This window comes from Neopelma chrysocephalum, unplaced genomic scaffold (genome assembly GCF_003984885.1).
Source record: "Neopelma chrysocephalum unplaced genomic scaffold, ASM398488v2 Primary Assembly neopelma1_24, whole genome shotgun sequence".
In the NCBI taxonomy this organism is placed as follows: Eukaryota; Metazoa; Chordata; class Aves; order Passeriformes; family Pipridae; genus Neopelma; species Neopelma chrysocephalum.
The window spans coordinates 50266332-50292809 of record NW_020897693.1 but is presented as its reverse complement, the minus strand read 5'-3'; the positions used below and the strand labels follow the sequence as shown (position 1 = coordinate 50292809).

At 40.8% G+C, this 26478-nt stretch overlaps 1 protein-coding gene across 3 annotated transcripts in view; it reads left to right on the top strand.

Moving 5' to 3' along the window:
* The window catches only part of BRF1 (BRF1, RNA polymerase III transcription initiation factor subunit), a 175741-nt gene that overhangs the window by 116574 nt on the left and 32689 nt on the right, over positions 1–26478 (top strand). For all 3 annotated transcript variants that reach the window (XM_027674141.1, XM_027674142.1, XM_027674143.1), the window contains 4 exons: positions 11093–11154; positions 13365–13446; positions 13544–13599; positions 15440–15696. In XM_027674141.1, the coding sequence (XP_027529942.1) occupies positions 11093–11154; positions 13365–13446; positions 13544–13599; positions 15440–15696 (457 nt within the window). The remainder of the gene's footprint in view (positions 1–11092; positions 11155–13364; positions 13447–13543; positions 13600–15439; positions 15697–26478) is intronic.

Here is a 26478-nt window from a genome sequence, read left to right as displayed (position 1 = left end):
GTTTCATCTTGTAATGAAATACTAAAAAGTTATCCAGAGCTTATTTTCAGAAGATAACTTTGGTTTAATTAATTCAAAATAAACTTTCCCAATTTCAGATAATATTACATGTGATGCTGAATGTGTTTAAGTGAATTGGTACATGAAATGCACATCCCTGTCTCCCAGTGGGCTGGGGACACATAGTCATGTTTCTGAGAACTGGTGCCATAACACAGTATGTTATGGTGAACCTAGATTAAGGCCCATGGGAAAGCATCGTTATTCAGTTAATTAAAGAAAAACAACTTTGATACTGTGCCATATGCTGTACAATAAAATGGGTGCATGGCAGAAAGAGCCATGAATCCTTTCAGTGTATGTGTGACTGTATTTGTGACTTTGTTCTTGCCTCTGCAATACTGTGTTAAGTAGAGGCCTCTGTATTTAAATGAAAAGTTAATTGCATGTGGTTGTGGGACCTTATATTTTCCAGTGCACTACTTGAAATGCTTACTTGGTTTTCAAGACTTACTAAAATCTTTCCAAACTCTTCATTTCCCTTTGCATCTAATCAACATTTAAGCAGAGTCCTTTGTGTGCCTGTAACCTGGAGAAGATGGGCAGACTGGGGAGAAATTGTAAACTCAGCAGTACATAACTTATCTAAAATGACATATGAAGTATAGTCCTGTTAGTATATAAACTTTATATACAAGTCAGATGTTGAGATTAATCATAAGGACAGGTTGCACAAGCAGATGGCTGGCCTTTCTGATAGCCATTAGCTTGAAAGGCTGGCTTTGAAACTGGCTCTCTTCTGTATAGGTGAATCGTGCTGCAGGGCTTTGTTGGGAAAAGGTTATTTCTCCAGCTTCACCTAAACCTCCTGTGCACAGAAGTGCTGTATTCCACCATTCCTGGAGAATGAGAATAAGACAAATTATTCTCCACAGCTTTCTTCTTTTGGAGACTTGTGGTGTCAGAGGGCATTCCAGCGCTGTAATGATGGATCTCAGGCATATGGAGTACACATGCTAATTGTGCTGCGCTTACGGATCAGTCTGTCCAAATGCCAAGGCTTCGGGGCCTCGGAGGTGCTGCAGGCAAAATGTCGAAATCCTTCTCCACTGTCTACTGTGCATCTGGGAAAAGGTACATTGCAGTCCCTAAAACATCAGGGAAGAGGAGGAGGAGGAGGAGGAGGTGGAGGACAGAGTCCACGCACGTCCTCTCCAGGAGTTTGCTGTGGTACCTGTACTTCCTACAGCAGCTCGTGCTGCAGTTTGGCCAGGTGACCAAGGAAGCTTGCCATGCTCCACTGGCACCTGGAGCCACCCAAGCGATGCCTATACTTTGGATTGTAGAGATCCTAATATGCTTCACATATATATACCTGAATGGACACAAAGCTGCCTTGGTCCCTGGGGCAGGGCTCCTACAAGAGCTCTGTTTGGGGCCAGGGCAAGATAGAGAAGTGCTTCATCCACCTACGTGTTTCTCACCATTGGCATGGCAAGAGACAAAAAGATGGCGCTTCATCTAACAAGAAATTGCTCAACCTCTGTGATTTTTATTTAAAAGCGTGGTCTGTGCTGGCTGCAGACATCTGTTGCATAATGGTCTGGTGCTCTTAACACAGATCTGCATTTCTGTAGCTGCCTCCTTTTAAGAATTCAAACCAAATATCTCCTAGTTCCAGGTTTGTAAACCCCAGCTGGTGATCCTGATCACCGAACCAGTCAGGATCTTATGTGTCATCTCTCTCTGCTTCATGCCTCTGATAGTCCTGGTGGCATGAAACCTTGCCTGATACCTGCTCTGAGTCCAGCCCCCATCTATCTCAGAGGCTTTTCTTTTGGGTCAGGTTCCCACCTACCTGCTTTGTTTTCAAAGCTTTTGCTTTTGACAGGGGAGCTTTCTGCTCTTGCCTGTTATTTTCATGTAGTAATAACAAATAATAAGAATAAACTTTTACCTTCTCTTTCCTCTCCCCATGTCTGTAATTCCCCGCTTGCTATTTATTTCTCATTAGCAATGAAGGAAGGAAGAAGCTGGGTAACAAAATGAGAAATTTGTTACCTGGTAATTTTCTTTCAGTTAACAGCTTCTCACCATCCAGCCCACCTGGACAGTGTAAATGCCCAGGGTACACATTGATTTTTTTCCTCTAAATAAAGACTCAGGTATATAATTTCATACACTATATTGTGATGTTGTCTTAATGCTAATAATTGTCTGCTGAAGCATTTCTGTAGTCCAGGTGGCTTCTCCTGGCTAATGCTAAGCTTGTCACCAGATCTACCATAGACCAACTCTGAACCTCAGAGAAGGGGGTCAGCCCAGCTTTACTGAGAGATGGTAAGAGTGACTAGGAGAAAGTTTTAAGTGGAAAGTTCAACTCATTCCACTTACTTGCTCATCTTGGTGAGTTATTTTGGCAGACTGTTTTTAACGTGGAGCAGCTCTTTGATCCAGGCCACAGTGCTGGAAGGAAGAGAAAGACTGTTGCATTAGTGGGAGAGCTGACACAGGCCAGGTTAACAGGGAAGTGAGTCTGTGGCCTTTGAATGCCCAGCACTGGCCCATGTGCCTGTCCTGCAGGTGGGGAGCTGGAGATGAGGGTAAGTGTGGTAACTCTGATGTGGCAAGAGACATGTCAGAGTTAGGCTGGGCTCTGGTTTGCATTTCCTTGTGATGGTTCAACCATTTGTGCTTCTGCTAAAGGAAAATTGCTCTAATTTTGGGGCCATCATCTGAGCCAACCATGACTTTTCAGTGGTGTCCTAGGAATGTAAGTTAACTTTGCTTTTGAGTTCCAGTCAGTCAAATTAGCCTTAAAATGTTGTATTTCAAGCCTCTTCATTTTTTTCCTGTGTCTTTGTAGCTTAAAAACTATCTGTGTATATATCATAGTGTCACATAATCACGGAATGGTTTGGGTTTGAAGGAAACCTTAAAGATCATCTAGTTCCAAATCCCTTGCCATGGGCTGGGATGCCACCCACTAGATTAGATTGTATATGTTGTGTATTTATATGGCTTTATACATTAAAAAATTTTCTCTGGTGGGACAGAAATGGATTCACAGTTTAAAAAACATAGATAAAAATAATCCAAGCAAAATTCTTGGGTTTACTTTTGAGTTCTCTGTAGTGCAGAGCTCACCATTGTGTTTTAGTTGATGTGGGGTACAGGAATAGATTTACTTCACAATAAAACATATGTCCTTCTGCTGGGGTGGCTGAGTGCTGGCCAGGCTTGCAGGGACAGACAGCAGAGCATTTAGTGCCCACGGCAAGACCTGGCTGCTTCACTGGCGAGCTGCAGAAATGATGCTTCAGCACTTAAACATTAAGCCAGCTGTTCCCTTTACTGCTGGCTCGGGTGTAAAGTGCTCTTGCTGTTTTACACAGTGGTCTGGCAGTATGGGGAAAGTGAGCTGGAGTGGAATCTGAGCCTGGCTGCTTTTGCTGTCGTCTCTCTGGGGTGTTGAACAGCCCCTGCCCTCTGCAAGAGATAACGGCAGCGCTCTGCCCTTGTGGGGTTTGGAGAGGGGAACTGATTAAGATGCTGATCAGTTCTTCTCCTTGGCCTCTCCCTTTATATAAACTGTTACTCTTGGATCCCCCTGCACAGATTTTAAAAAAACACAGAAAATACAGGCCAGAAGGCACCAAAAAGAATGAAGGGGGGGGAAGGGAAAGGGGGAAAAAGATGCCAATAACAGCATAAAAGGCAAAAGAGGAAAATGCATCAGGGAATTGGTGATCGGCTGGAAAAGAGCAATGAGTAGGGGAAGTCTGTCTTCATAGTCTCCATTTTAAAAAGTTTTAAGTCCATAACTGCTCAGGCAGGAGGGGATGAATGTGTGATCACGGGCTGAGATGCGAGTGTGTGGCACCTTTGGCAGGAGCACCGTGGTCAGTCTCGTCATTTCCAGATGCAGAAATCACAAGGTGGAGAAGACTTGTGTCTCTGCCTGGGACCTTGTACCACTTCTGGGCTTTGGTGCTGAAAAATAGCATTTAGTATGTTTCTGGGTGAATATTGGTCAGTTGATCATTGATAGTTACTAGTTTCATCAGTAAAAAATAGCTTTCTTGATCCTGTTCAGAGCAGCTGTCCTCTCACCCCTCAGTCATGGCAGCAGGGTTGTGAGGTTAAAAAAGAACGACAAGCTGCATCAAGTACGTTGCATAAATCATGCTCTTTTTCATTGTTTTCTAAAAGTGTTTGTGGGACACATGTTATTCCAGAAGAGGAACCTCTGTTGCTGGTTTTCAGGGCAATGTCAAGGTGTTCTTCAGTTCAAGAGCTTAATGTTCAGCTGTATTTATTTTGGGAGGTTGAAAGGGTTCTTTCTTAAGGGCTTTTTATATTGCTCTGTAGTTCAATGACCATGAGCTTACCTTTTCAAAGAAAACTCTTCAGAATCAGAAAGGCTTTCTTTATTGCTGGACTGTTTTTGTACTACCTGCTTTAAAAGTATATATATTGCAGGGAGGATTTCTGGAAAGAATGGAGAGATTAACTGTTTGTCTGATGCTTTAAGTTTAAGTTAATAAGTTTCCATGTCTGTTAGACGAGTGGTCTAAAGGTATAACATTTAACTGGATATGAAATATGTGAATGTGGTTAGGTTAGATCCTCTGTGGGCTGTGAGGTGAAACAATAGGATTTGTTTCACTATGGATGTGCTCTCAGGAAAGCAGCAGGGTTGGTGGTTTGGGGGTATTTTTTCTGAAGTGGAAATTTAATTTATAAAAAATATGTTTGGTATCTAATAAAAGTTTTGTGAGAGACGATTGACTGCAGAAAGGCTTTTCTATAATTCATTCCCATATATCATTAAGCAGAAAAATTTGAAATTCTGTTCCTGTGATGGGGTAATTGTTCTGCAACTGCCGTACAATGGCGGCTAATGCAGGAGGGCTGTCGGGTGTCAGTCAGCTGCTGCAGGACACACAGAGCACCTGAGGCTTGAGTCTCAGTGTGAGGAAATAGGCTCAGGCACTTAGTAAAGGTGGGTTTGCACTGCGTTAAGGCCCGATCTTGTAGGAAAATCTCCTCCTGCCTACAGCAACGGGGATGAGCCCAATGCAGTGAGTACAAACCAGCTGGAGCTGCTCCCAGCTCTTAATTTGCTTTGCTTTGTCAGAGGGTCCTGTTTTCCATAGACAGGAGTGAGGAAATAGCTGATGAGTTTGTACATCCCTGCTTTTGACCTTGCACAGCCACAATAGTAGAGTATGTGGAATTTCTTTGTTTTCATTAAATCGTGCCTTTTTCCTCTCTGCCCTTCATTTGCACCCATTTGGGCTTTGTCTCCCTACACTTTTTATAGTCCAAGTATGAGGAGCTGGCCAGTGGGCACTTTGCAGAGCCAAGACTGTGTGCCCTGGCACTGCCAGGCAGCCTGGCGCCGGCCGGCAATACTTCCCACCATCCCTCGTCAGCAGGAATGAATGTTTCTGGGAAGACGGGGCCTCGCTCTGCATGGTGTGGTGTGTTTGCTTTCTCTGAGGAACTAGCAGGCTGGAAACTTGGCTTTGGCTGGAAAGGACCCCTTAACCTTGTCTTGGCAGAGGGAAATAATAAAGTGACAGACTTCATTTATCTTTATGCTGTATGTGTGGCCTCATGTGGTCCCTACACCATCAGACTAAATCCTGGTGTCGATTTGGCGCTTTGAAGGAGTAGGCTGTAATTTTCAAGGTGGCTTCAGATACAATAAAATAAAAACCATTTTCACTTAAATACGAGCATATACATCATGTGCTTTGTGACCTTATTTTGTCAGTAAGTGCAATCAATTTTGTCCTGTCCTTACGTGTTGTTTTTGTGGAATACTTCTGCTATGACGGCACACGATGATGCTGCCGGAAGTGAGCGGGGGGAACAGGAGCCCTCGGCAGCCACGGGGTGCATGCTGTGGGATGGGAGCATGGCAGGGAGGGCTGGTGTTGCACAAAGAAGTGCCTTCTCTGGAGCAGTGAGGTTGGCAACAGCTTAAAACTGCCAAGATAGCCTCCCAGCCTGCTCCAGAGGGAGGCTCCTAGCCTCATATTAATAAAACTCGCGGTGTTACCTGCTCGTACGGTCCCACGGACTGTGCTCATGCCTTGGTGCACGGTGTGTTCATTTGTACACCATTGATCCTCATACTTCATCCTGCACTGCTGCTGCTGCAGCATTTTCACATCCATTTCTCTTCCCTCCCCGATCTCTACTGCACTTCGTCTCCCTGGCGCTGCTGCCACTCCCCTCCCAGTTACCCACTTTTAATGACTGTACTCTTCACACCCCTCGGTAAATCAGTTATCTTCCCTTCCAGATTGGTTCGTGTCCCCTCTGATCAGCTAATCAATTATATTCTGGCACAGTTGTGCAGTACCTTTTTTGATGCTAAGCTACCGCCTTCCTTCCCTTCGCACTCCTTGCAGCTCCCAAAGTGGCACAGGCACTGCTCATCAGTTTGGGCTGCTAAAGTATTTCTGCCCCATTGGGTCCCTGTGAGGATCTGCAGGAGCTTTCTGTGGCTCCTGTTGGGTTTAATCTCTCTCTGGAGAGCCGCAATCAATCCCACTGTTTCTGATACCCTGGGCTCAGGTTTGTTGCTTAAGTGTTTTTGTAGCTGAAAAAGCATCTCCCAACTCTTTTCAGGGTTTGTTGTGCTCTAGCCCCAAAGTATTCCTTGAATACTGGAAGTATTTAGCATCTGGTGCTGTGCTGAATAGGTGGAAGGGTTCTTTGTTTCAACTCTTTTGGCTATGAAATGGTGTGATGAAGGGATATTTGCTGCATGGGACCAGAGCACCAAGTGCCTTCTATTATATCTGCTCTGGAGGATTTCCTGGGAAGTGTTCAGCCTCCATTTCTGTCTGTAAGGAAATCCTCTTATCTGGGCAGAGCAATAAATAGTACTGCCTCCTGTAATAGAAACAGAAAAACACATTCTTCACGTGGCTGTTTTTAAAAAATGTGGGGTTTAAAATATATCGTCTGGAATGATTCTTCTGTAATAAATCCCCATAATAGTGTGCTGTGTATACATTTAACTAGCTGCACAGAGGTAGGGAGTGGGGGAGACGGTGTGTTAAAAGAGGGTTTAGTGTGCATTTAGTAATGACAAGAACAGTAAATAATCCAACAGGTTTACAAACCTAATCCCCAGTGTCTGATTGTAGCCCTCGCGTCTACTGGAGTCGCTTGGAAAGACATTAAAAGACTGTAAAGAGAGGGCTTTGGGGAGAGTTTATTTTTAAATATTTGGGGAGCTGGCTGGGGTGATTGATGGTTTTAAGTGTTATGAATGGGGCTGATTCAGTACCTTGATGGAAAGCTCTAGAAGTGCCCGTCCTCCTCTGCTTGCTACAGAGATGTTAGGTGAGGATGGAGTATGCTGGTCCTCGCTGTCTTGCTTTGCACTCTTCCTGACGATCCTTTCATTTATCAACTGGATTTGTAGGGGAGGGTGGGAGGGAGGTTGTTTTTAATGCCCAACTTATTTTTTGCCTGTGCCCTGCAGTAAAGTGGTTGTTTTCCTAAACAGAAGAAATCCGCAATGTCTCAGAGCTGTGCCACGTGATGCTACTGCTTTTAAATAAGCTTTTAAGAGGCTGGACCAGATGTGAGCCACATCTGTGTTTTCATTTCGTCGAACATTTCATTTTGACCCTTTTATTAAAAGAGAAAATGATCATTCAGAAATTGTTTTGAGAAGTTTAGCAGCTGGGAAGATTTTTCTGGTATATAAAAAAGCAAGGGGTTTAGTTTCCATGCCCTGCAGTGAGCTGATATAGCATCAAGCAGACAGATATTTGTGGCAGGTAAGGTCTACTCCTGTTGGAAACGATTGCCATGGAAATTTTCATATCAAAATTGATGTGTTCTGTTTTGAATTGGCGTTCTGTAACAAAACAATTTTTTTTTCCTCAGCTAAAGCATTAAACTAAGGATTTGAAGGCACCTTCTCTTCTGAAAAACCCATTTAATGAATGCCTATCACTTTGGCAGGAAAAAGGACAACTTGCAGGCAGAGGGATATCCTGCAATTACTCCCTCCGCTGCTGTTATGGGGTCTAAGAAATGCTTATTACATATAACTTCTGGATTCTTCTCTGCAATTTACCAGTTGGAGAATGAGTTTTCCATCCCTGTTGCTAATTGATGCAATGAGAAAAACTGGCACCTAATTTGGTAACAAGTTATATTTGAAATGACAAGTGAAATTGTTCATGGTGCCTGAAATTACATCATTTTCAGTCTGGCATGTTAGGGCTGTGTAAGGGAACAGACACCTACTGTACTGTGACATATTAAATTTTAAACCTCTGATCCAAAAATATAGCAGAGTATAGGAAGAGTAAGGTGTATAATGATGAAAAGCAGTGGCAGCTTGATTTCAGTGGGATATATAAGATGCTTTGGCAATTTTTATAACAAATAATATTGGGATCAATTTTATGTGAAGTTGAGCAGTGAGTTGAGTAGTTCTGTCACCACTTTCAAATTTTGGTTTTCTAACCTACGATTTTCAGAACTTAATAATGATTTTCAAGGTTGGCTCCCTTTTTCTTTGTCCCTAATTGCAAGTCTGTGCAGAGAATGTGGACAGCTTAGTTTACCTGGTGCAATGAATATGGAAGAAAAATAAATCCTGTATTTGCACAGGTAAACCAAACTGAAAATTGGGATCTCAGCTCCAACAGGAGAAATGTGCAGTGCTATTTTCCAGAATACCCTGCACTCCTGTGGGTGATTCCTCTCCACGCTTTGCATGATTATGTTTTTCAAAAAAAAATTCCAGTGAATTATATTAAAAGGTGGCAAACCACAGGTGTGTATTTTGTCACCTTGCTTTTCCTTTCTGTCCTTCCAAGCCAGGGAGTGCTTGGCCATGTCCTGTGGTTGCATCCCAGCCTGGATGGTAATGGGGTGCCTGCATGAGGAGCTGCTGGCACTGCTGCAGAAAGTTCTGCTCTTACTGCATTATATAGAGATCAGACCAGAAGAAAAGCATATGTACTGATCAATTATATAGTTATAAAATCTTTCACACTTTTAAGGTATTTTGGTGGAAAAAGGTTGTAAAGTAAATCTGGTGCCTGGGACTAACATGCAATTAATTTCTAAGTGTAACAGCAATGAGAAATGTACCTTAAGGCCTTTTCGGTCATATTAGCACCACATTATCTGAATTGGTAAAGTTGATATTGCATTTATGAGACAATCTCAGGAAAAAATCCAAGTATAGTGTTATGGAGGACTGGAACACCTTTCCTGTGAGAAAAGGCTGAGAGAATTGAGATTGTTCAGCCTGGAGAAGAAGGCTTCAGGTGAGCTAAATGTGGCCTTTCAGTACCTAAAGGGGCTACAAGAGAGCTGGAGAGGGACTTTTTACAAGGGCCTGGAGTGACAGGACAATGAGGCATGACTTTAAACTGATAGAGGTTTGAGATTGGATATTAGAAAGAAATTCTTTACTTTGAGGGTAGTGAAGCATTGGAACAGGTTGCACAAAGGAGCTGTGGATGCCCCATCCCTGGAAGTGTTCAAGGCCAGGCTGGATGGGGCTTTGAGCAGCCTGGTCTAGTGGAAGGTCTCCCTGCCCATGGCAAGGGTTTGGAATGAGATGATCTTTGAGGTCCCTTCCAACCCAAACCGTTCTATGACTTTATCATTCTATGATTCTATGCTGTTCCTTGTGATGGCATTTTTTTGGAGGTAAAATCCATTTTTCTTATGACTTGGTGTGGAAAGTTTAAAACTTTCTGTTGGTTGTTTAAGGTGCATTTTGAAAAGACATTTGTAAGCGCTCGGTGTCTGATACCGGTCAGTGTCTGTTGAGTTGAGCATCCAGACCCTTTGCACCACCTCAGGAAGCTCAGCCTCTATCCCTTATCAGGTGTTTTGGTTGGATTCACAGACCTGTGGTTTCATGTACTTCAGGCAACTGGTTTAAACTCCTGAGTTTTGCCAAGCAGAGCATCATTTACATCTTCTGGGAGTGCTTGTATTTCCACCCTTTGCTTGTTTTACTGTTTGGTTGCCATTGGCTGCTGTTGGATCAAAGAACTGCTGCTGCCATCTCCCTCCACCGGTCCAGAGCTGTGCAGGAGCACCAGGCTGGGGAATCAAACCGTTCAAAGATCTCAGTTTGTGGGAAGGTACATCACCAGTACTGGGGAGTGGGAATTGTGAAGATGCCAAGCTGATCTGCACCATTTTGGTTTTAATTTGTTATTGCAGATTGTTGAAACTTAATTTGTTTACCTTTTTTTCTGCAAGTAAACTGGTTAGGTCATCTCTTGTTTGATCTTTATTAGATGTAATGGAGATGACCAAGAAGATTGCTTCATTCCCCAGCATAAGTCTTTGTTGAACAATTTGTTTTCTTCTCTACCTGGATACATTAATAGCGTATTACTACAGTACTCTAATGTGATGTGGAAAATCAGGTTTTGCTGCTGTACACTGTGCCAGTCCCAAATTAGGCCTCAGTTCTGTGCTGCTATGCTTTTTAATGGACAGAATATTTAAAAATTTGTTTTCAGAAGTCTTAATAGCTACCAAACTAGCAAAATTGCAGTGAAATTGTTATTACAGAAAGTGGAGAAGAAAGCCATCATGTGACTGTCGGCACGATGTGTTATTCAGTGGTCAGTGCTGCTTCTCTGAAAACAGAAGATATTTTCTAAGTCATAATTTACGGACAAATTACTGACCTATAGGCTCTGACAGAGAAATTCTTGTTATGTTGAAAGAAAAATGGTCATCTTTTAAAATGGTTTCCCCAGCTTCCTGCTGAACATTTGTAGCTGTAAATTAAAATGGGGGGAAAAAAGATGACTGGAAGTCTCTGACAGATTTTTAGCACTGAAGAAGACTGTGCTGATTCCCGAATTTCATATTAATTCAGTGTGGTGAATTTGTGCGCGCGTGTACCTCCATGCTGAAAATACTCAGCAACACATTAAACATCCTGGATGAAGGTGGAAGGATGCAAATCTCTGAAGGACAATCCTGAAGTGTTACATTACTACGGAACTTGAGTTGTGATGAATTTTGAGCAAACATGTGGCTGATTAAAATGTGTTCTTTCCTGTAGGTGAGAATACGGGAGATGGTGAATTAGATCTGAGTGGGATCGACGACAGTGAAATAGATCGGGTAAGGTGCCCTCTTATCCCGAGTGTCTCTGCATCTGGATATCTGGGAAAGACAAAATGGTTCTTGTCTGGTTTATCCTCTCCCCTCAACTGCCTCTTCTCTCTGATCTATAGAGGGATTTGAGCAATTTCAGTGATCTGAGAGCAAAACTGATTCTCATGAATTTGTTGTTCCTTGCCCAAGTTATATATAAATACACATATGTGGGACTGCTGCTGCTGCTTACTCTTAGCATGCTGGAATAATTAAGTTTTAGAATGTCTTTTTTTCTAAAGGAGGACTTTTAAAAGTTTGGTGGCACTCTAAATTCACTATTTAATTAGATATATTTAAGAAGATTATTAGATAGAAATATTTAATAAGATTATTTAATAAGTTATATTCAGCATATGAGGCTGCCATGGAAACCAAGCTGTAAAACCAGCATGTACAGCTTCTGTGTCCTTCCAAAGATTTCTGTAATGTTTTCTGCATATATTATTATTTGTGTGGCAGCAAAAAACACCCGTTACCATATAGCCTGAGCAGGTCAGACACATGACTGTGGAAAATGGCTTGTTGGATGCCACAGAGCAGGTCAGTGCTTGGACACATGACAGTCCAGCTCTCCTGATGCTGAACCTGACGCCCTCTCCAGCCACCACTCTGGTTTACAGTGTCATTGGAACAGATAATGGCAATGCTAAAAACTCCTTTTCGGGTGCAGAGTCACTGAGTGAGAGTGATGAGGTTGCACAGGGGTTACTGGTCTCTAAAACATTGCTGGTGATGAGTTGACTGTAGCTGTGAAGTGGGGCTTGCTGGGTTGGGCTTCAGTGTCTTATGATTGGAGTGGATGCGGAATGGAGGGAGTGGGAATGCTAAAGTTTTCCACTATAGCCAGTCCATAATTTAAACAATCACAGGGGAAGAACAAGCACATTTTCTCCTCTTCCTAGGCTCTGTGATGAGGTCATAACTCTGCTTTTATGACTTCATGTTCATTTCTATGGCAATAGACTGTAATATTGTGAGCCCAAGATTATGAACTCTCTGAAAGCCTAAGCAGGATGAATAACTGAGCTAGGAAGAAGTGGGTTTTACTATTATGGTCCACTTTTAATAGAAGTAGATGAAAGAGTAAAAACATTGGTCTGATAAACCAGGACTTGCACAGCCATTTGCTCGCCTTGTTTGCCCTCCCTTGTTTGCAGGAAGGACTCCTGCCTGCATTAGTTTAATTTGACTGGAGTTATTTTTCTTATGAAATCCTAGATGTACATTTTACTTGGAGAAAATCTCAAATGTTCAGGCCCAAAAGATGGAGAAGTCTCAAATTGTTTTCTTGCACTTAAACATCATTTTACAAGTCTTGGGTGCACTGCTTAAAATTAAAGTGTCTTGTTCATGACGGATGGCCTAATTTGTCTTTGTTCTGCAGAAACTCTTCACTCCCAAACAGCGTTGACTTTTGTTTCATTGATAGTTGAGCTAAATACTGGGTTAATTTTTACATTTAAGTAATTTACAATTAAGTAATTGCTACCTATCTGTTTATTTATTTCTGTGATTCATCTGAATAGTCCTAGATGTGTTTTACAGCTCCATTTTCACTAATGATGTTACTGGAGTTAACTGCAAATAAGCCTGGATGTGGTTACTGAACCCAACTCTCTAAAATCTAGAGGACTAACACTCCAGCAATCTGAGCTGGTTTCCTTCACACAGATGTGGCCATTGAACTGATAATCTCAGTAACTCTGCCTAAACCTTGGCAGAAACCTACCCAGAAGACACATGTTTCTGTTTTGGTCGCACAGGGCAATGGTTCCCGCTCTGTTTTGAATTACAGACCACCATCAACACACAGAATTACTTACAGACAACCATATTGTCATAATAACCTCTCGTATCATCTGAAAAAGATCATAAACCCAGGATCGTTTTTGGTGAATTACAGACCATGTACAATGAGTCCTGGATGGTTTTTGGTCACCCCATCATAGTTTGGAAACCAAGCACTGTTTTTTGAAAACAGGTCGTTGCTTTTGCCAGCTTTAGAAGTTACTAGAACTGCTCTCTGATTGTCACATCTCACTCATGTTTTCTTTTATTAATGTATTTTTTAAAATGGAATATGAATTGACCTTGCCAGTGGTTTTTCAGTTCAGTTTTGCTTTATGGTTTTCGATTTGATTTCTGAAAGTAGATAAACTTGTTTTGTCTTCTAGTATATACTTAACGAAGCAGAAGCTCAGATAAAAGCAGAGCTGTGGATGAAAGAAAATGCAGATTATTTGAAGGAACAAAAAGGTAAGTATGTAGGACTGAAATTCTCCTTTTGGCTGGTGTTGCTGAAATATGCAGTCTGTGTAATCTTCATGCTGGTTACCCTTTTGTCATCTTTCAGAAAAGGAAGCAAGAATAGCAAAAGAGAAAGAACTTGGGATTTATAAGGAACACAAGGTATTAAACTGTGTGTTAATTGTGTCTGTTTGAAAATGTTCTGGAAATTCGTGACATCTGCTGATCAACTCCCTGTAGGATTATGGGCATACTGGTACAGGTCACCACTAAATGAGCAAAAGCTATTGTATCTCTAGCTGTTATTGAATTACAAGGCTGTATTTTTTCAGGTGGTGAGTAAAACGCTTTCTTGCCCAAAATTTTATTTTAAATTGCTATTATGAGAGATTTTTGTGCATGTCAAAGTTAGAACTAGCTCTTTGCATTTATGATTGCTGTTCTAATTGCTTGCTTATTAAAATACAGGTCTTAAGACATGCCTAATTTTTTTTTTAACGTGTGCATGGGGAATTTGTTTGTACTTGCCATAACTTCAGTGGCTTTCTTTGCTCTTACAATAATGATTTCTTTATGAAGAACTGAACAGATCCTTGTTGCAGTCACTTGAAGGAGTATTTTGTTCTACCTTTCATAAAGAATGCGACAGTTATGTTAACAAATGGCATGTCCTGTCTCCATGTTTAGCAGTTTAAACAGCCTAATTGGCCGTATATTCACGATTTACAGCATTAGTATTTTGTGTAATTGAGCAAGTGACAAGTCAAATCGTCCACATGCAACTAAAATCCATGTTAGTTTTTAGTGCATATATCCTCTATCTTTTTTTCCGACTAATGCGAAAGACAGAGTTTCCTGCTTCCCTTAGGTATTTCAACAATAAAAACAAAACCAGACAATGAAACACTGTTTTATGCTTCAGAGTTTCTCATTCATCCTGAGCTCACGCAGACGTGGCAGTCTACCAGCAATTTTCAAAATTGTATAACTCGTTGGCACCGCCAAGTAGCCCAAACACCCACTTTTTTGTTCGGACAACACAGGAGTTTTTCTCTAACCCTGTATTGTTTCTGACAGCTCGAGTAGAACTTGATTAATGTGGTGCCTTCCAGTTTCAAGGTAGCACTTGACCCATGTAGGTAAACAGAGGGGCTATTATCCATTAAAAAATAAATCTCCTGCAGAGCTTGGTGTTAAAACCTTCCTTTGAAAAGGAAAATGCCAAATGAGAAACAGAGATTCTGGGGTGGTTGGTTTTTTTTCGTACCTACCCAGGCATGGGACATGGCTGGAAATGTTCTCCGGTGTCATTTCTCATTGCCTGGCTCTGCGCAGCGTCAGCCCCCGCAGCCCCTGCCTGGGAAAGGCACTTGTGGGTGACGTTGCCGCAGTGCCCGTGTGTCTGCAGCCTCCTGCTTCCTATCCATCGGTGTTAATGCCAGTCCATGCCTAGAAAGCTGCTGCTCATGTTCTTGGCCTTTTCCAGTGAGGAGGAGGAGTTGGGTAGATGCTTTCCCACGCCGCTTTCAGACTCGATATAAACCAGTGTTGCAGCTTCGATGCTGAGTTGTCAGTGCTTAGGGGAGTCGTGACCCAGCTTCACTCTAAAGGCAGTTTTAGCAGGGGAAATTCTTTATTTCCATGCTGGGTAATGCTATCAGCGTCCCTATTCCTGTAACAGGAGTTCACTCCTCCACCCCTTTCTTTCTTTTCATGCATGAGAAATGGCCCATCCTTCTTCTCTGGCAGCATTGCAGACACTAAGTAAAGAATTTGTAATACACTGGGCATTTGGCAAAAAAGCAAACATTTATCTCTCAGAGAAAAGAAATGCTTTGGTCCCGTTGAGTGGCAGGAGAGGGAGCGCTGGCTTAGCCTGGGCATGTCGCCTGCATCCCCACCTCAGCAGCACCTGAGCCAGGACTGCTGCCCTGTAACTCGCCCCTCTGCTTCATGGAAACTTTGTTTGTATCTACATCACTAATTTTATATTTTAATTAAGCCAAAGAAATCTGCAAAGAAGCGGGAGCCAATTCAAGCCAGCACAGCAGGAGAGGCAATTGAAAAGATGTTAGAACAGAAGAAAATCTCAAGTAAAATTAATTATAATGTGCTAAGGGACCTGAACAGCAAAGGAAGTAACACAACAAAGAAAGAGGATGACAACACTGATGACAGCCCCAACACCAAGAAGCTGTCAAGAAGAAAATCTATTGCCAATAGGAATATAGCCAACCCTGTAAACAGTGTGGGAAAAAGGTACTGCAATTGTTCATTTATATCTCTGTCTGTGAGACTGTCTATGTATCTTTCTGAGCCAGACAATGTAGGGACTGAAACATTTGTTTGAGGCTGAAATAATGTTGGGGCTCTGTTTTTATTTATTTTGCCTGCAGTGTCATGGCGACACCTTATTTATAGTTCAGGTTTCAGAGGTCTGCTTTGGTGTGGAGTTAATCATCCTGAAGCCAAAAAAAAAAAAATCAATGGAAATTCATAAATGTGAATCTTTAAGTCAGGGACACCTTTTCTTCATAAAATCCTGACATTTGCTGTCCTTCCTTTAAGTTGTCTGTATCAGCTGATGCAACACTAAATGTTCGAAAGCTTTGGCTTTTTGCTTGATTTGAAAAATACAGTTCCCATCTGTTTTGACAGCTAGCTCCTTTGATTAGGTTTTATTTTAGGTTTTTTCCAAAGTTTTGGTGTTAATTGATGACACAAATATAAAGCTTTACAGTAAATATGCTTGTTGGTTTTCTGGTCTCCATTCGAAAATGTTTTATAGTGCCATGAAAGCTCCTGTTTTAATGAGTAAAATATTCAGCTTGCTGGGCAGATTTGCAGTGTGCTGTAAACTGTATAAGGAGATTGATGTGTCTAATCTTCAATATTCAACTATTTTATCTGTCCTAAGTTTATGAAATCACGTTGATCTTCATTTGAATCATTTTGATGTATAGTAATTTCTTACTTAGATGTTACTTATTTATTTACTGCCTAAAAGATAACATTTTTTTTGCTTCCAGAATTATAGGTCAAATCCCACAAGGAAATTTTGGTATTTAATTCTGAAATATAAATTGATGTCTTTGCACTGCAGTTCAGATTTAGGCACGTGTTGCAAAATGGGTAAAGGACCAGGAAGGGCAGGAGGGCAACCACCTGCAGGGTGTGAGAAAAAAAGAAAGAATGGGATACATGGGATACCTGAAAACATGAAGCTGGGAGGGATTGTAAGTGTAAGTCTCTCAGAAGCTAAGCAAAATAAGGATTAGTAAACCTAACCCCTTATTTTGACTTCAGTTGACAGCAAGACCAGAGGCACAGGCTTCGGTTTTGGCTGAGAGGCCAAATGCCAAAGCCACTGGCCCCACTGTCACCAGGATACGGGTTTTTGCAGTGTATCAGGCATATTTTCTTCTTTATTCTCTGTTTTTGTCTTCATCCTTGCTCAACTTCTCACTCTCAGTATCAATAGCTTTGCTTTCCAGTTCTTGTCACACTGTGGATTTTAGTCTCTATAGTTGCTGCTCAGTGATGGTGTATGATCCAAGCATGTAAGTTTTCCACTAGTCAAGAACAGGGGAGATGCATTGAGGATTAACTTAACAGCATTTAGCTGATGCTTTATTTTCAGTTCACAGGTATTAATGAGTGGTATTTCTGGCATTTCTAGGAAACTATGGCTAATTCTGTTGTCAGAAATGCAGTGCTGGATGGGAAATGGGGGCTGGGCAGGATCCTGGTTGCATTTCAGGGCTCAGCAGTGACATCCATCTCAAGCTGTTTCGCCACATCCCAACCTTGTCCCTTCTGAGGTTTACAGAAATGCTGGCCCCTTGGAACTCCTGTTGAAGTCAGCATGTTAAACTCTTAACAGGTGTTAAACTCCTTGGAAAATCATGCCATAAATATTTAATTTAACAGTGGTGCAACTTGAAAAGGTTTCTAAATAAATACAAATCAGTATTTTCCAAAAGCAGCTAATAAAACGTGTTTATTTTTCCTCTTGAGAGCCTAAAGTACGTCCTTAAGATGCATAACAGAATTTCCTGATGATGATTAGCAGATCTCGGATACAATGAATTTTGCAGCAGAACACTTCAGAGGAGGTTGAGGATATATGCAGATAAGTGAGTTAAGAAGATTTTGCACTCCTGAAGTAGGCAGTGTTCATGCTTAAATGTTATCAAGGACTTGGCAAACATTAATTTGGGGTTTTTTTACAATTAAAGATTTATTACATACTTTTGATTTTTTTGCTAGTAGTCTAAATGCCATGCCTTTTAAATGGCATGCATAAATTTGTGTGTTCTGCATTGTTCTTATATGCTGAGCTTTCATCACCTTTGTTCAGCATTGTTCCTCTGAGAGGTGAATGGCTAAATAGTTTCCCAGGGATACAAAAATCATGGTAATTTATGTGCAATTAATAATAATAAAACCCCTGAACATTGATCATTAGAATAATGAGTGAAGTACCTGATGTATATTTTTCCATGAGCCATTTACAGAGGAAAAAAATCATATGGTTTGGGTTGGAAGGGACCTTAAAGATCATCTCTGGTTTTGGTGTGTAGTGATTTCCAGTCCTGCATGTTTATCTTTATATATCTTAAATATTTAGTAAGCTGCATTGACTGCAGTAGCACCATATGAATAACAGGCTTTGAGCTGGTCATTCAGTTTATCAGAGTTGTGGTCTGATTTTGAGGAGTTCTTGTTTTAGTCCTGATCCCAGTTAGAAGATGCCAGTACAAGGAGTACCAATTTACAGGATAGAGAAGGAATACTCATTCTTGGTGATGAAAGCAGCACTTCTGTAAAGGTATAAAATTAGGAAAGTGTATTTTTTATATATATAGATCAGTAAATATCTTTATTGGTTTCCATTTGCAAGCCATTTTACATACCACACCAGATTTGGACAGATGATGCAGTCAGGTTTGTCACATGTCTTAGAATCATCTTCATATGCAGTGTGTAGCACCCTGGAAATAGGAAGTTCATCTTTATGTCCATCTTTCTAATTATCCCTTGCTATAAAATACTCTGTGTTGTTACTTCCACACAGAGGACTTTAGATATCCATAAAAAATTGGTTACCCCAACCAGACATGGTGCAATATCTGGGTGGTTTTTCTTTTTTTAATATAACATAAAGTAGCAGTTACAGTGTTCATCAGTTAAAATATTAAAAAAGCATTTGTTTCCTGATGTGATAATGATAAGCAAATTTTACAGTCTTGTAAAAAGTTGTTGCTTTGCAAGAAATTTATAAAGAGCTGGAATGCTGGGCATGGTCCCAGGAGCAAGCTTAAACTGGATAAGTGTTTCAGTTGGTGGCCCTTTTATTAGAGCTTTGTTGCTACTATAATCACTTACTGGTTATTTGGATTCCAAAAGCTATATAGTTTTATCTACATCTTATTTCATAAAAAAATCCTGATTTTGAAATCTTAGAAATGTTTGGTATTTTCTGCAGTTTTGTTAGGAAGGTGCTTTCAAATAATTCTTCCAAAGATCATGCAGGTTTCTCCTGTTTAGATGAGTAGATATTATGGACATCAGTATTTTCAGAAGCAAACTGGGGTTTTGACATGAATTTTTATAGCTTTAGAAAAAACTGTGCTTTCCTCAGACACGTCTCTCAGAATTAAACTGGGGCTATACTTATTTTATCTGTCAAGATGGCAGAAGACTAGTAATGATAATGTAAGTAATTTTAGGAAATTTTATGTTGTGTAAATGTATTTCATTCCATTTCTTAATGCATTTTTGTTCCAGTGAGTGTCACGACTGGTGCTTCATACGCAAAAGCCTTTTCATTCTCAGTGTGTTGAAGATGTGGCACAGTGTATGTTACCATAATAGATGTTTCAACTCTGATTTCAATTACCAGTTGCACAGTTTATCTTCACTAATGTCTTCTGTGCATATGAAGCATAAGAATAATATGTTGAACTCTGAGAAAAGAACAATAGCCACTTCAAGCGACTTAAAATCTGAACTACAATTAGAGCTGTGCCATGCACTGGAGCACTTCAAGTTCAATAAAAAGGGTTTTTAGGACTGGAAGCTTTTGATTAGAAGCTTAATAATTTATTTTATATTTACTTGAGCTGAATCTTACAACGTTACATGTAAAGTGAAATGTGTTGTACCAAGAAAATGTGGGAACAAGAAAGCTTTCAAGTCACTACTTTTAAGAAATTTTAAGCCTGTTTCTTGCTATGTGCTTGAAATTGGTAATGATATCAGAAAAGACAGGATCTATTATCAGGGGACTAAATATGTCAGGTTAATCTCCTGAAGAATTTGCCTTGGAAGAAATGAAGCAGGACTGTGAAGCACAATGGAATTCGCTGTAGTGAAACAAGGTTGTTCTGAATGGAACCGTATGAATATATAATAGCCAACCAAATCATGCCTGCTATGAGTATGACAAAGCCCTTGGAAGAGATCTCAGATCTGATTAGATTTAGAAATTCACCTCCAGATTGTCTCCATGCTCTCACTTGTATTGACTGACTTTCCATTTTGCTAGTACACATTGGTGCATGGCTCCACCTCTGCTTTAGAGCCATGGGATCTGGGCATTGGGAACCATGAGCCTTCAGCACCAGGGACTTGTTCTGCTGCTCAAGTTCCTGCTCCAGGATGCACTTTTTCATTTAACATCTGCTCCAGCTACATTTTATTGACTTTTCAAATGGGTGTCACAACTCAAAAAATCCCTTTTTATTAGGGAGAATGTATGTGATGCTTTTCTACAGTCTAGCAGTCGGCATCTCATTTACCCTGATAAATTACTTGCTACTTTCTTGGCTCTAACCAGAATCACATTTCCCTGGAGGGGAAAATACAGGCAGAAGACTAATTTTGGTGCTTTGGAGGAGCCTGACAATGCCACACTGCCGAGGGAGCCTGGGGAAACAGTAAGGGGCCTTCAGCAGGCTCCCCCAGCTTCCATCCTTATTTATAGTTGGCTCTTTCTGGTGTCCAGGATACTCCTCAAGGTAGGAGATTGTTTTGATGTCATTGGCTTTGCCATATTAGTTTTGGTGACAGTGTAGGAGGAAGGGGACATAACCCAAAACAAATTTCAGTGAACAGTATTATTAGTTTGTTTTATATTACGAGAGTGGTGTTTGTGGAGGGGAGGAGCATCAGCTCATGTTTTCCACATTATTCAGGTCAATCCAAAACAGCGCAAAACAAAGCTCAGCTTGAATAATCTGAGGGATTCCTGTGTGTCTTCAAAACCTTTGTATTGTTAGACCCAGGTGATTATTAAGGTTAGAGCACTTTTGACTCACTGTGTCAAGAAGAGAGTTGTTGGTTCAGAATCTTTTTTATTAGGAAAAATGATATTGCAGTAATAGTTTAAAAATTTTGGAATGGGTATCTTAAAAGTTCCTCAACTGCAACTGGTGCAGTGGAGTGTGATGGGCTGATGGATGTCTGCAGCCAGTCCTACAGGTTGGCAAATTGTGATGAAACAGAGCTTCTGAAGGGGGACAGATCCCTGTGTTAGAATCCTAGAATCATGAAGGTTGTAAGAGACCTTTAAGATCATCCAGTCCAACTGTCATGTTTGATGGATGTGAAGCTTTGAGAGAGTCTTTTCCATGCTCACTTTGGTGGTATGCATTCTCTGTGCAAATTGGCCTTTTGAGATGGGATCTTAAGAGTGGTTTTATGTGCTTTAATTTTCCACCATATATTTTTATTTCTCAGAAGTGCCTTCAGCTCTTTGTCTAATTTACTTTTGATATCCTGTTTTTCTCTCTCTGCTTTGAAGTCTGTTACAGGGTTTGGAATTCATGTGTATTTACTCTGAGATAATAAATTTTATTTCTTGTCTTGTGCTGCTTTAGGCCTTCTCTTTATATGTGACTAAAGTGCTAACACCAATTTCCCAGCTGGAATAAAATTCCTTATGAAAGATACTGGGAGTAGTTGGTAAGATGGTAGTTAGTTTCTTCTATAGTTTAATTATTATTTGGTTGGTATTTTTGGAGTTTCCTCTGGAAGCAATCTCTTGTTGGCTACAGGATACAGACTAGACTGTGATTCCTGGGTATGAATGTTCATGTGGTGGGTGCCTTCCCGTGGAGTGTGTGGAGTCAGCTTTTGGTTTGAATATTGTGTACATGGTGAATACATTTTCTAACCGCTTTGACATAACTGTTTTCTTATGTGATCTGCGCTTCAAGATTTTCTTAGGAGTGTAATTTTATGTGTGTTTTTACTTTGCTGTGGTATATAATCATTAAATCAAAGGTTAATCAAAATGATTAGTCATTTTGAACAGGAAAACGGTGACATTTGATAAGTACCTCCACTTCAAATAAATCTTACCAGTATTTTCCAGTCTTGTAACTTTTAGAGGGACAGGCTCTTACAAATTATGTTTAGTATTTTATTTACAAAAAGCAAAGCCAAGAAAAAATGGATTCAAGGCCTCCAAGGTTCTGCTTTTCTTGTCATGCATCTCCTTATTAAAGTTAGCTGTTTTGGGGGAGAGCTTCCCGAATGACCTTGAAAGGAGCTGACACATGCGTTTACTTGTTCACAGTTGATTTGAGGAGTGGATCTACTAAAGCCTGTAGTGTTGTAACCTGGCTAATGCTGCGGGTTGCTGCTGTTCCTATGAGCTAAGAAGCCTTTTGTAATAAAGAGATAAATCAGAGGCAAGCACGGGAAAGAAACGGATCTGACCCAACATGTTTTAAAACGAGTATGTGGGGTTTTTAACTTCTGAACACTGAAATGTGATGACCAGCAGCCCTTCCTTCTTCAGTAGGTGTGGGCACAGGAGGAAAAAGGCATCACTTCTGCATGTAACGCCACATCCCAGAGAGGATGTGAAGTTAAGGAAGTGCCACTGAGAGACTGGGGAGGCAGAAACCAGCACATGGTCCAGGGAATTATGTGGCAGGTTATCCTTTTGCCCTCAAATTCATTTCTCTTAATACTGACATAGGACAGAAAAATGGGGAAAGAATTAATTTTTTTTTCCCCAGAAAATCCAAACCAAAAAACCCACAACAGTTCCCCAAACGTGCCCTTCCAGAAGCTGGCAGGTGTTTGGCAGGATTTGATGTTTATTCTGATTACTCAAGCTATTTTGAAGATCAGTTCCCCTGATACAATAGCATTTTTATTTCACATCTGTCAGGCTTGATACCCCTGAAAATACATCTGCATTAAACTCTGAAACATGTAGGGATAGTGTTTTGAATGGCTGTGCTCTGCACCACTGGGAAAGGAACTCCTCTCCAGCCATTGCCTGGCACAGCTTGCATCCCCAGCCTGCTGCAGGAACTGCTTCTGCCACTCATTCTGTTATCATTCCAGCAGTAATTCCAGCATCTCAGACTTTTTTGTCGAGCAGCATTGGTTCTTTAGAGTGAGGGTACTAAAAAGCTCATTCCTTCATCCCTCAATCCTCTCTTTCCTTCTGCAGGAGGTGAATTCATTTCCCCCTGTTCTGCCAGTGAGTCAAGAGAAACAAAATTAAAGATTTTCTAGCTTGTTATATTACTAAAACGGAGTATTCTTCCTATAAAATTCCTGTTTGGGATTCAGTAGTTTCTGAATATTGGAATAAAATACCAGAATTTCAGTATGACAATTAAGTCACCTGTATCTTCACTCTCTAAAATATAATTGGAGAAAAATGTCCCTGGATACCTTAATGATAGAGGAAATAATGTAAAGAAGTCTTCTTGATGTGACCTATACCGATTTTTTTAAGTTCAATGATGCCACAAATCATCTTCAGTTGTACATCATTGGTTAAGAGCTTTCAAATTTTATAGTAAAGATATTTAATGTTGTCAGGATTTAGTTTAGTGTAAGGATAAGGGAGCATGATCTGCTGGGACTGCAGAGGAGTGTTCCTGAGGTGTCATTTATTGGCACTTACGAGAGCCTTTGAGAAAGAGAGAGAGAGAGAGAGAGAGAAGAGAGAAACCCTTCAGGATTGGGTGAGGACACATCTAGGGTTGTGTGTGTTTCAGCAATAACAAGCATCTGCCAAATCCAGTTCTTGGTTCCATTTTCCCCAAATTATTAGAATGCCTTCAATTTAAAACTAAAAAGGCATTGATCTGGCTCGACCTCGTGGCCCAGACCCAGGTCAAGTCTCCTTATTTTTACAGCAGCCTTCTTGTTTGTTTAATATAAATTGGTTATTGCTTTTCTGCCTCCCACTCAAGAAAATCATCTCCTTGTCGGATTCCGGGGGAGGTCGGCTGGGCAGCACAAAAATGCAGAGGGGATTTTGGTGACCGAAAGAATTTTGTCGTGCGTTTTAAGACCAAAAAGGAGCAATTTCAGCCCAGAAGATAATTTTGTGTGACAGTTGGATTGCTAGCTCCTTGTTTATCTATGTTCTCATTTTCAGGTTGGTTATAAGAAAAGACTCTGTGAGCTTTTTTTTCTTCCAAATTACACCCAGTGGCTCTAATGGGAGACTTAATATAAATATCTATGTGCAGTGTCCTGAACTTTATAGCGTGTTAGCAAAACCAGTTATATGTGTTGCGGGGGTGAGGGGAGTGGGAAGAAACAAAAAAATTGGAAGTGTGATGTGTCTTGTCATCAAACCCTGGAGGTGCACGTCCTGCTGTCATGGCTGAGGGGGCTTCAGCACTGTGAAATGCTCGTTCTCAGTCTGTAGATTTTTCTGATTTCTTTTTTCATTTTTTTCTTTTTTTTTTGCGGGTGGAAAATGTTTGGTTTCTGAATTGATTTTCCTTTTACCCTTTTCCCAGCAGGGTCTTTTTGTTGATCTTCACAGTGTATGTCTGCTCATTTTTCTGGTATAAACCAGCTCTGATGTGTTTTAGATTTGCCGATGAAGTTGAGTTTTCAGCGAATATTTGTAAAATGTTGAAAGAAAAGGAACAAAACAAACAAAAAGTTAACTTTTCCTCGCTACAGTGTGGCATACATTATTTTACCAAGGCTAATACCCAAGCTAGGAGAGCAGTCACATGAAGCTTCTTGTTCCTTGCTGTGTGCAGGCACTTCCAGACTTGACGGCTGGCAGCCATTATGTGGTTCTGAGTGCAGTTCTTTCACCATAGCTGGGTAAAGTACTGGAAAGTTACAGCAGTTTGTTGCAAAACTTAAAGTACTTTTTGTTCACATAATATTTAACAGGATCTACATAATTAGTTTTAAAATTGGCCAGTGTGCTGTAACTTAGTCATTTATGTAAGTGCTGTTCCATTACCCGGTGATGCTTCTGGTGCACTCACTGACTTCAATTTTACCTTGCTGCAGTTGTTACTAAATATAGGATGAAACATTCTGAGATAACTTCTAAATGTGGTCTTGGAAGATATATGCAGCAAATTTAACTTTTTCTTCTGTTGTTGAATTTCCAATTTATTGTGAGTCAGAAATCTCTGCCCAGCATTTTCCCCTTCCTCCAGTGCAACATGAGGATACATTGAACAAACCCATTGCTGTGTTTAGGATATGCAGGAACCAAGGACACTTCCTGACCTGCTCTAGAGCAGCTCATCATCTTCTTTTCTCTCCTATGGATGTCTTCCTTGTGACCTACAAAGTATGATGGGAGGAAACCACTAACTTTTGCATGCATTTTACTCTCCCCCCATGTTTCACACTTGAATAGAAACCTGTGCTGCCACAGAGGTCGAATAGGAAGGTACAGAATACAGCAGGGATGGACCTCAGGATGCACTGCCATCCATATCCCAAGTGCACATGCAAGTGGAGAACCTCTTGCCCTGAGCGCTCTTCCAAGGCAGTGCTTGGCTCAGCAGCTCTCAAAACCTGGACAATTTGAAATCTTTCCATCAAGCAGGACTGTGATAGCTGGGAAGGAAAGGATACAGTGAGGCTATTACAGCCCAAGTGACGTGGTGCAATAGAACTTGAAATTTTTGTTGGTCCTCAGAGGTGAGTGTAACCTTGCTGAACTGGAGCACTGGAAGATGCTTGGACATGGAGAGCACTTTCAGGCCACATACAGAATAGCAGTGCCAGACATGTACTCAGTAGTCTGTCATCTCTTTATTCAGAAACAGGTTTAGATGTGGTATTTATGTGAAAGAAATATATGCTGTTACAGCACAGTGTTCTTTAAAGAAGTTATCAACATATTTAATCTGAGTGGTTTGAGATACTTAATCTGAAGTATGAAGGACACGCATACAGATTTGAAAGTGGAATGAAGTGGCTGACATATTTATTTTGTAAGGTTATCTTTGCCTGTCTACAGGGGTAACATAGTAGTTTTAATAGAAAAATGGCTTTGCACACTTCTGCAAGGATTTTATCATGTAGCAATAAAGAAACAAAATAATTTGGAATCGTAACTGAAACCTCTATTGCTCAAGTTTAGTGAGATAATCGTCAGATTAAAGCTGTAGTTGAATCACTCAGTCATCTGATGAATTAATAACAGAGATTAAAGTCAACAGTGAATCAATTTATTAGATGAATAGAAGCAACACAGAAATCAGGGTAGTTTAAAACACATGACTGGCTATTACAAGGCAACATTGCCTGCTGCCTAGTTCTTGGAGGCAGAGGTGGAACCGTCCAGTCTGGCCTTCAGTAAGTCAATGCAAGGGTTAATTCTGTGCCTGGAGGTGCTACTTAATTGAAGGTGGTTTAGACACTTGTTCTTTTTCCTGCCGAATGAACTGTGTGCAAGCAATATTGGCTTTAAAAAATTGATATGCAAATATAGCACGACAGACATGTTTGCATTTTATTCATACCTGTTGAAATATTACAGAGAAAAAATGATGGGAACAGAGCAGAAGAAAGGTGAACTGCTTTGTGTAGGTTGTTTGGGGAACAAGGTGGGTGGGAGAGCAGCTTGGGTTGTTCATATCACTGATGGCTGCCTACTGTGGGCTTTCTGTGGGGATTCATATGTTAGGCTGTACCTTCTGAGCCCTCTCCTCCTCCTCCTCCTTCTTCTCCACCTCTGGACAGCGTCCAGGAGATTAGGATCATTAATGGCTCTCGGTGATGTGGCAGTGC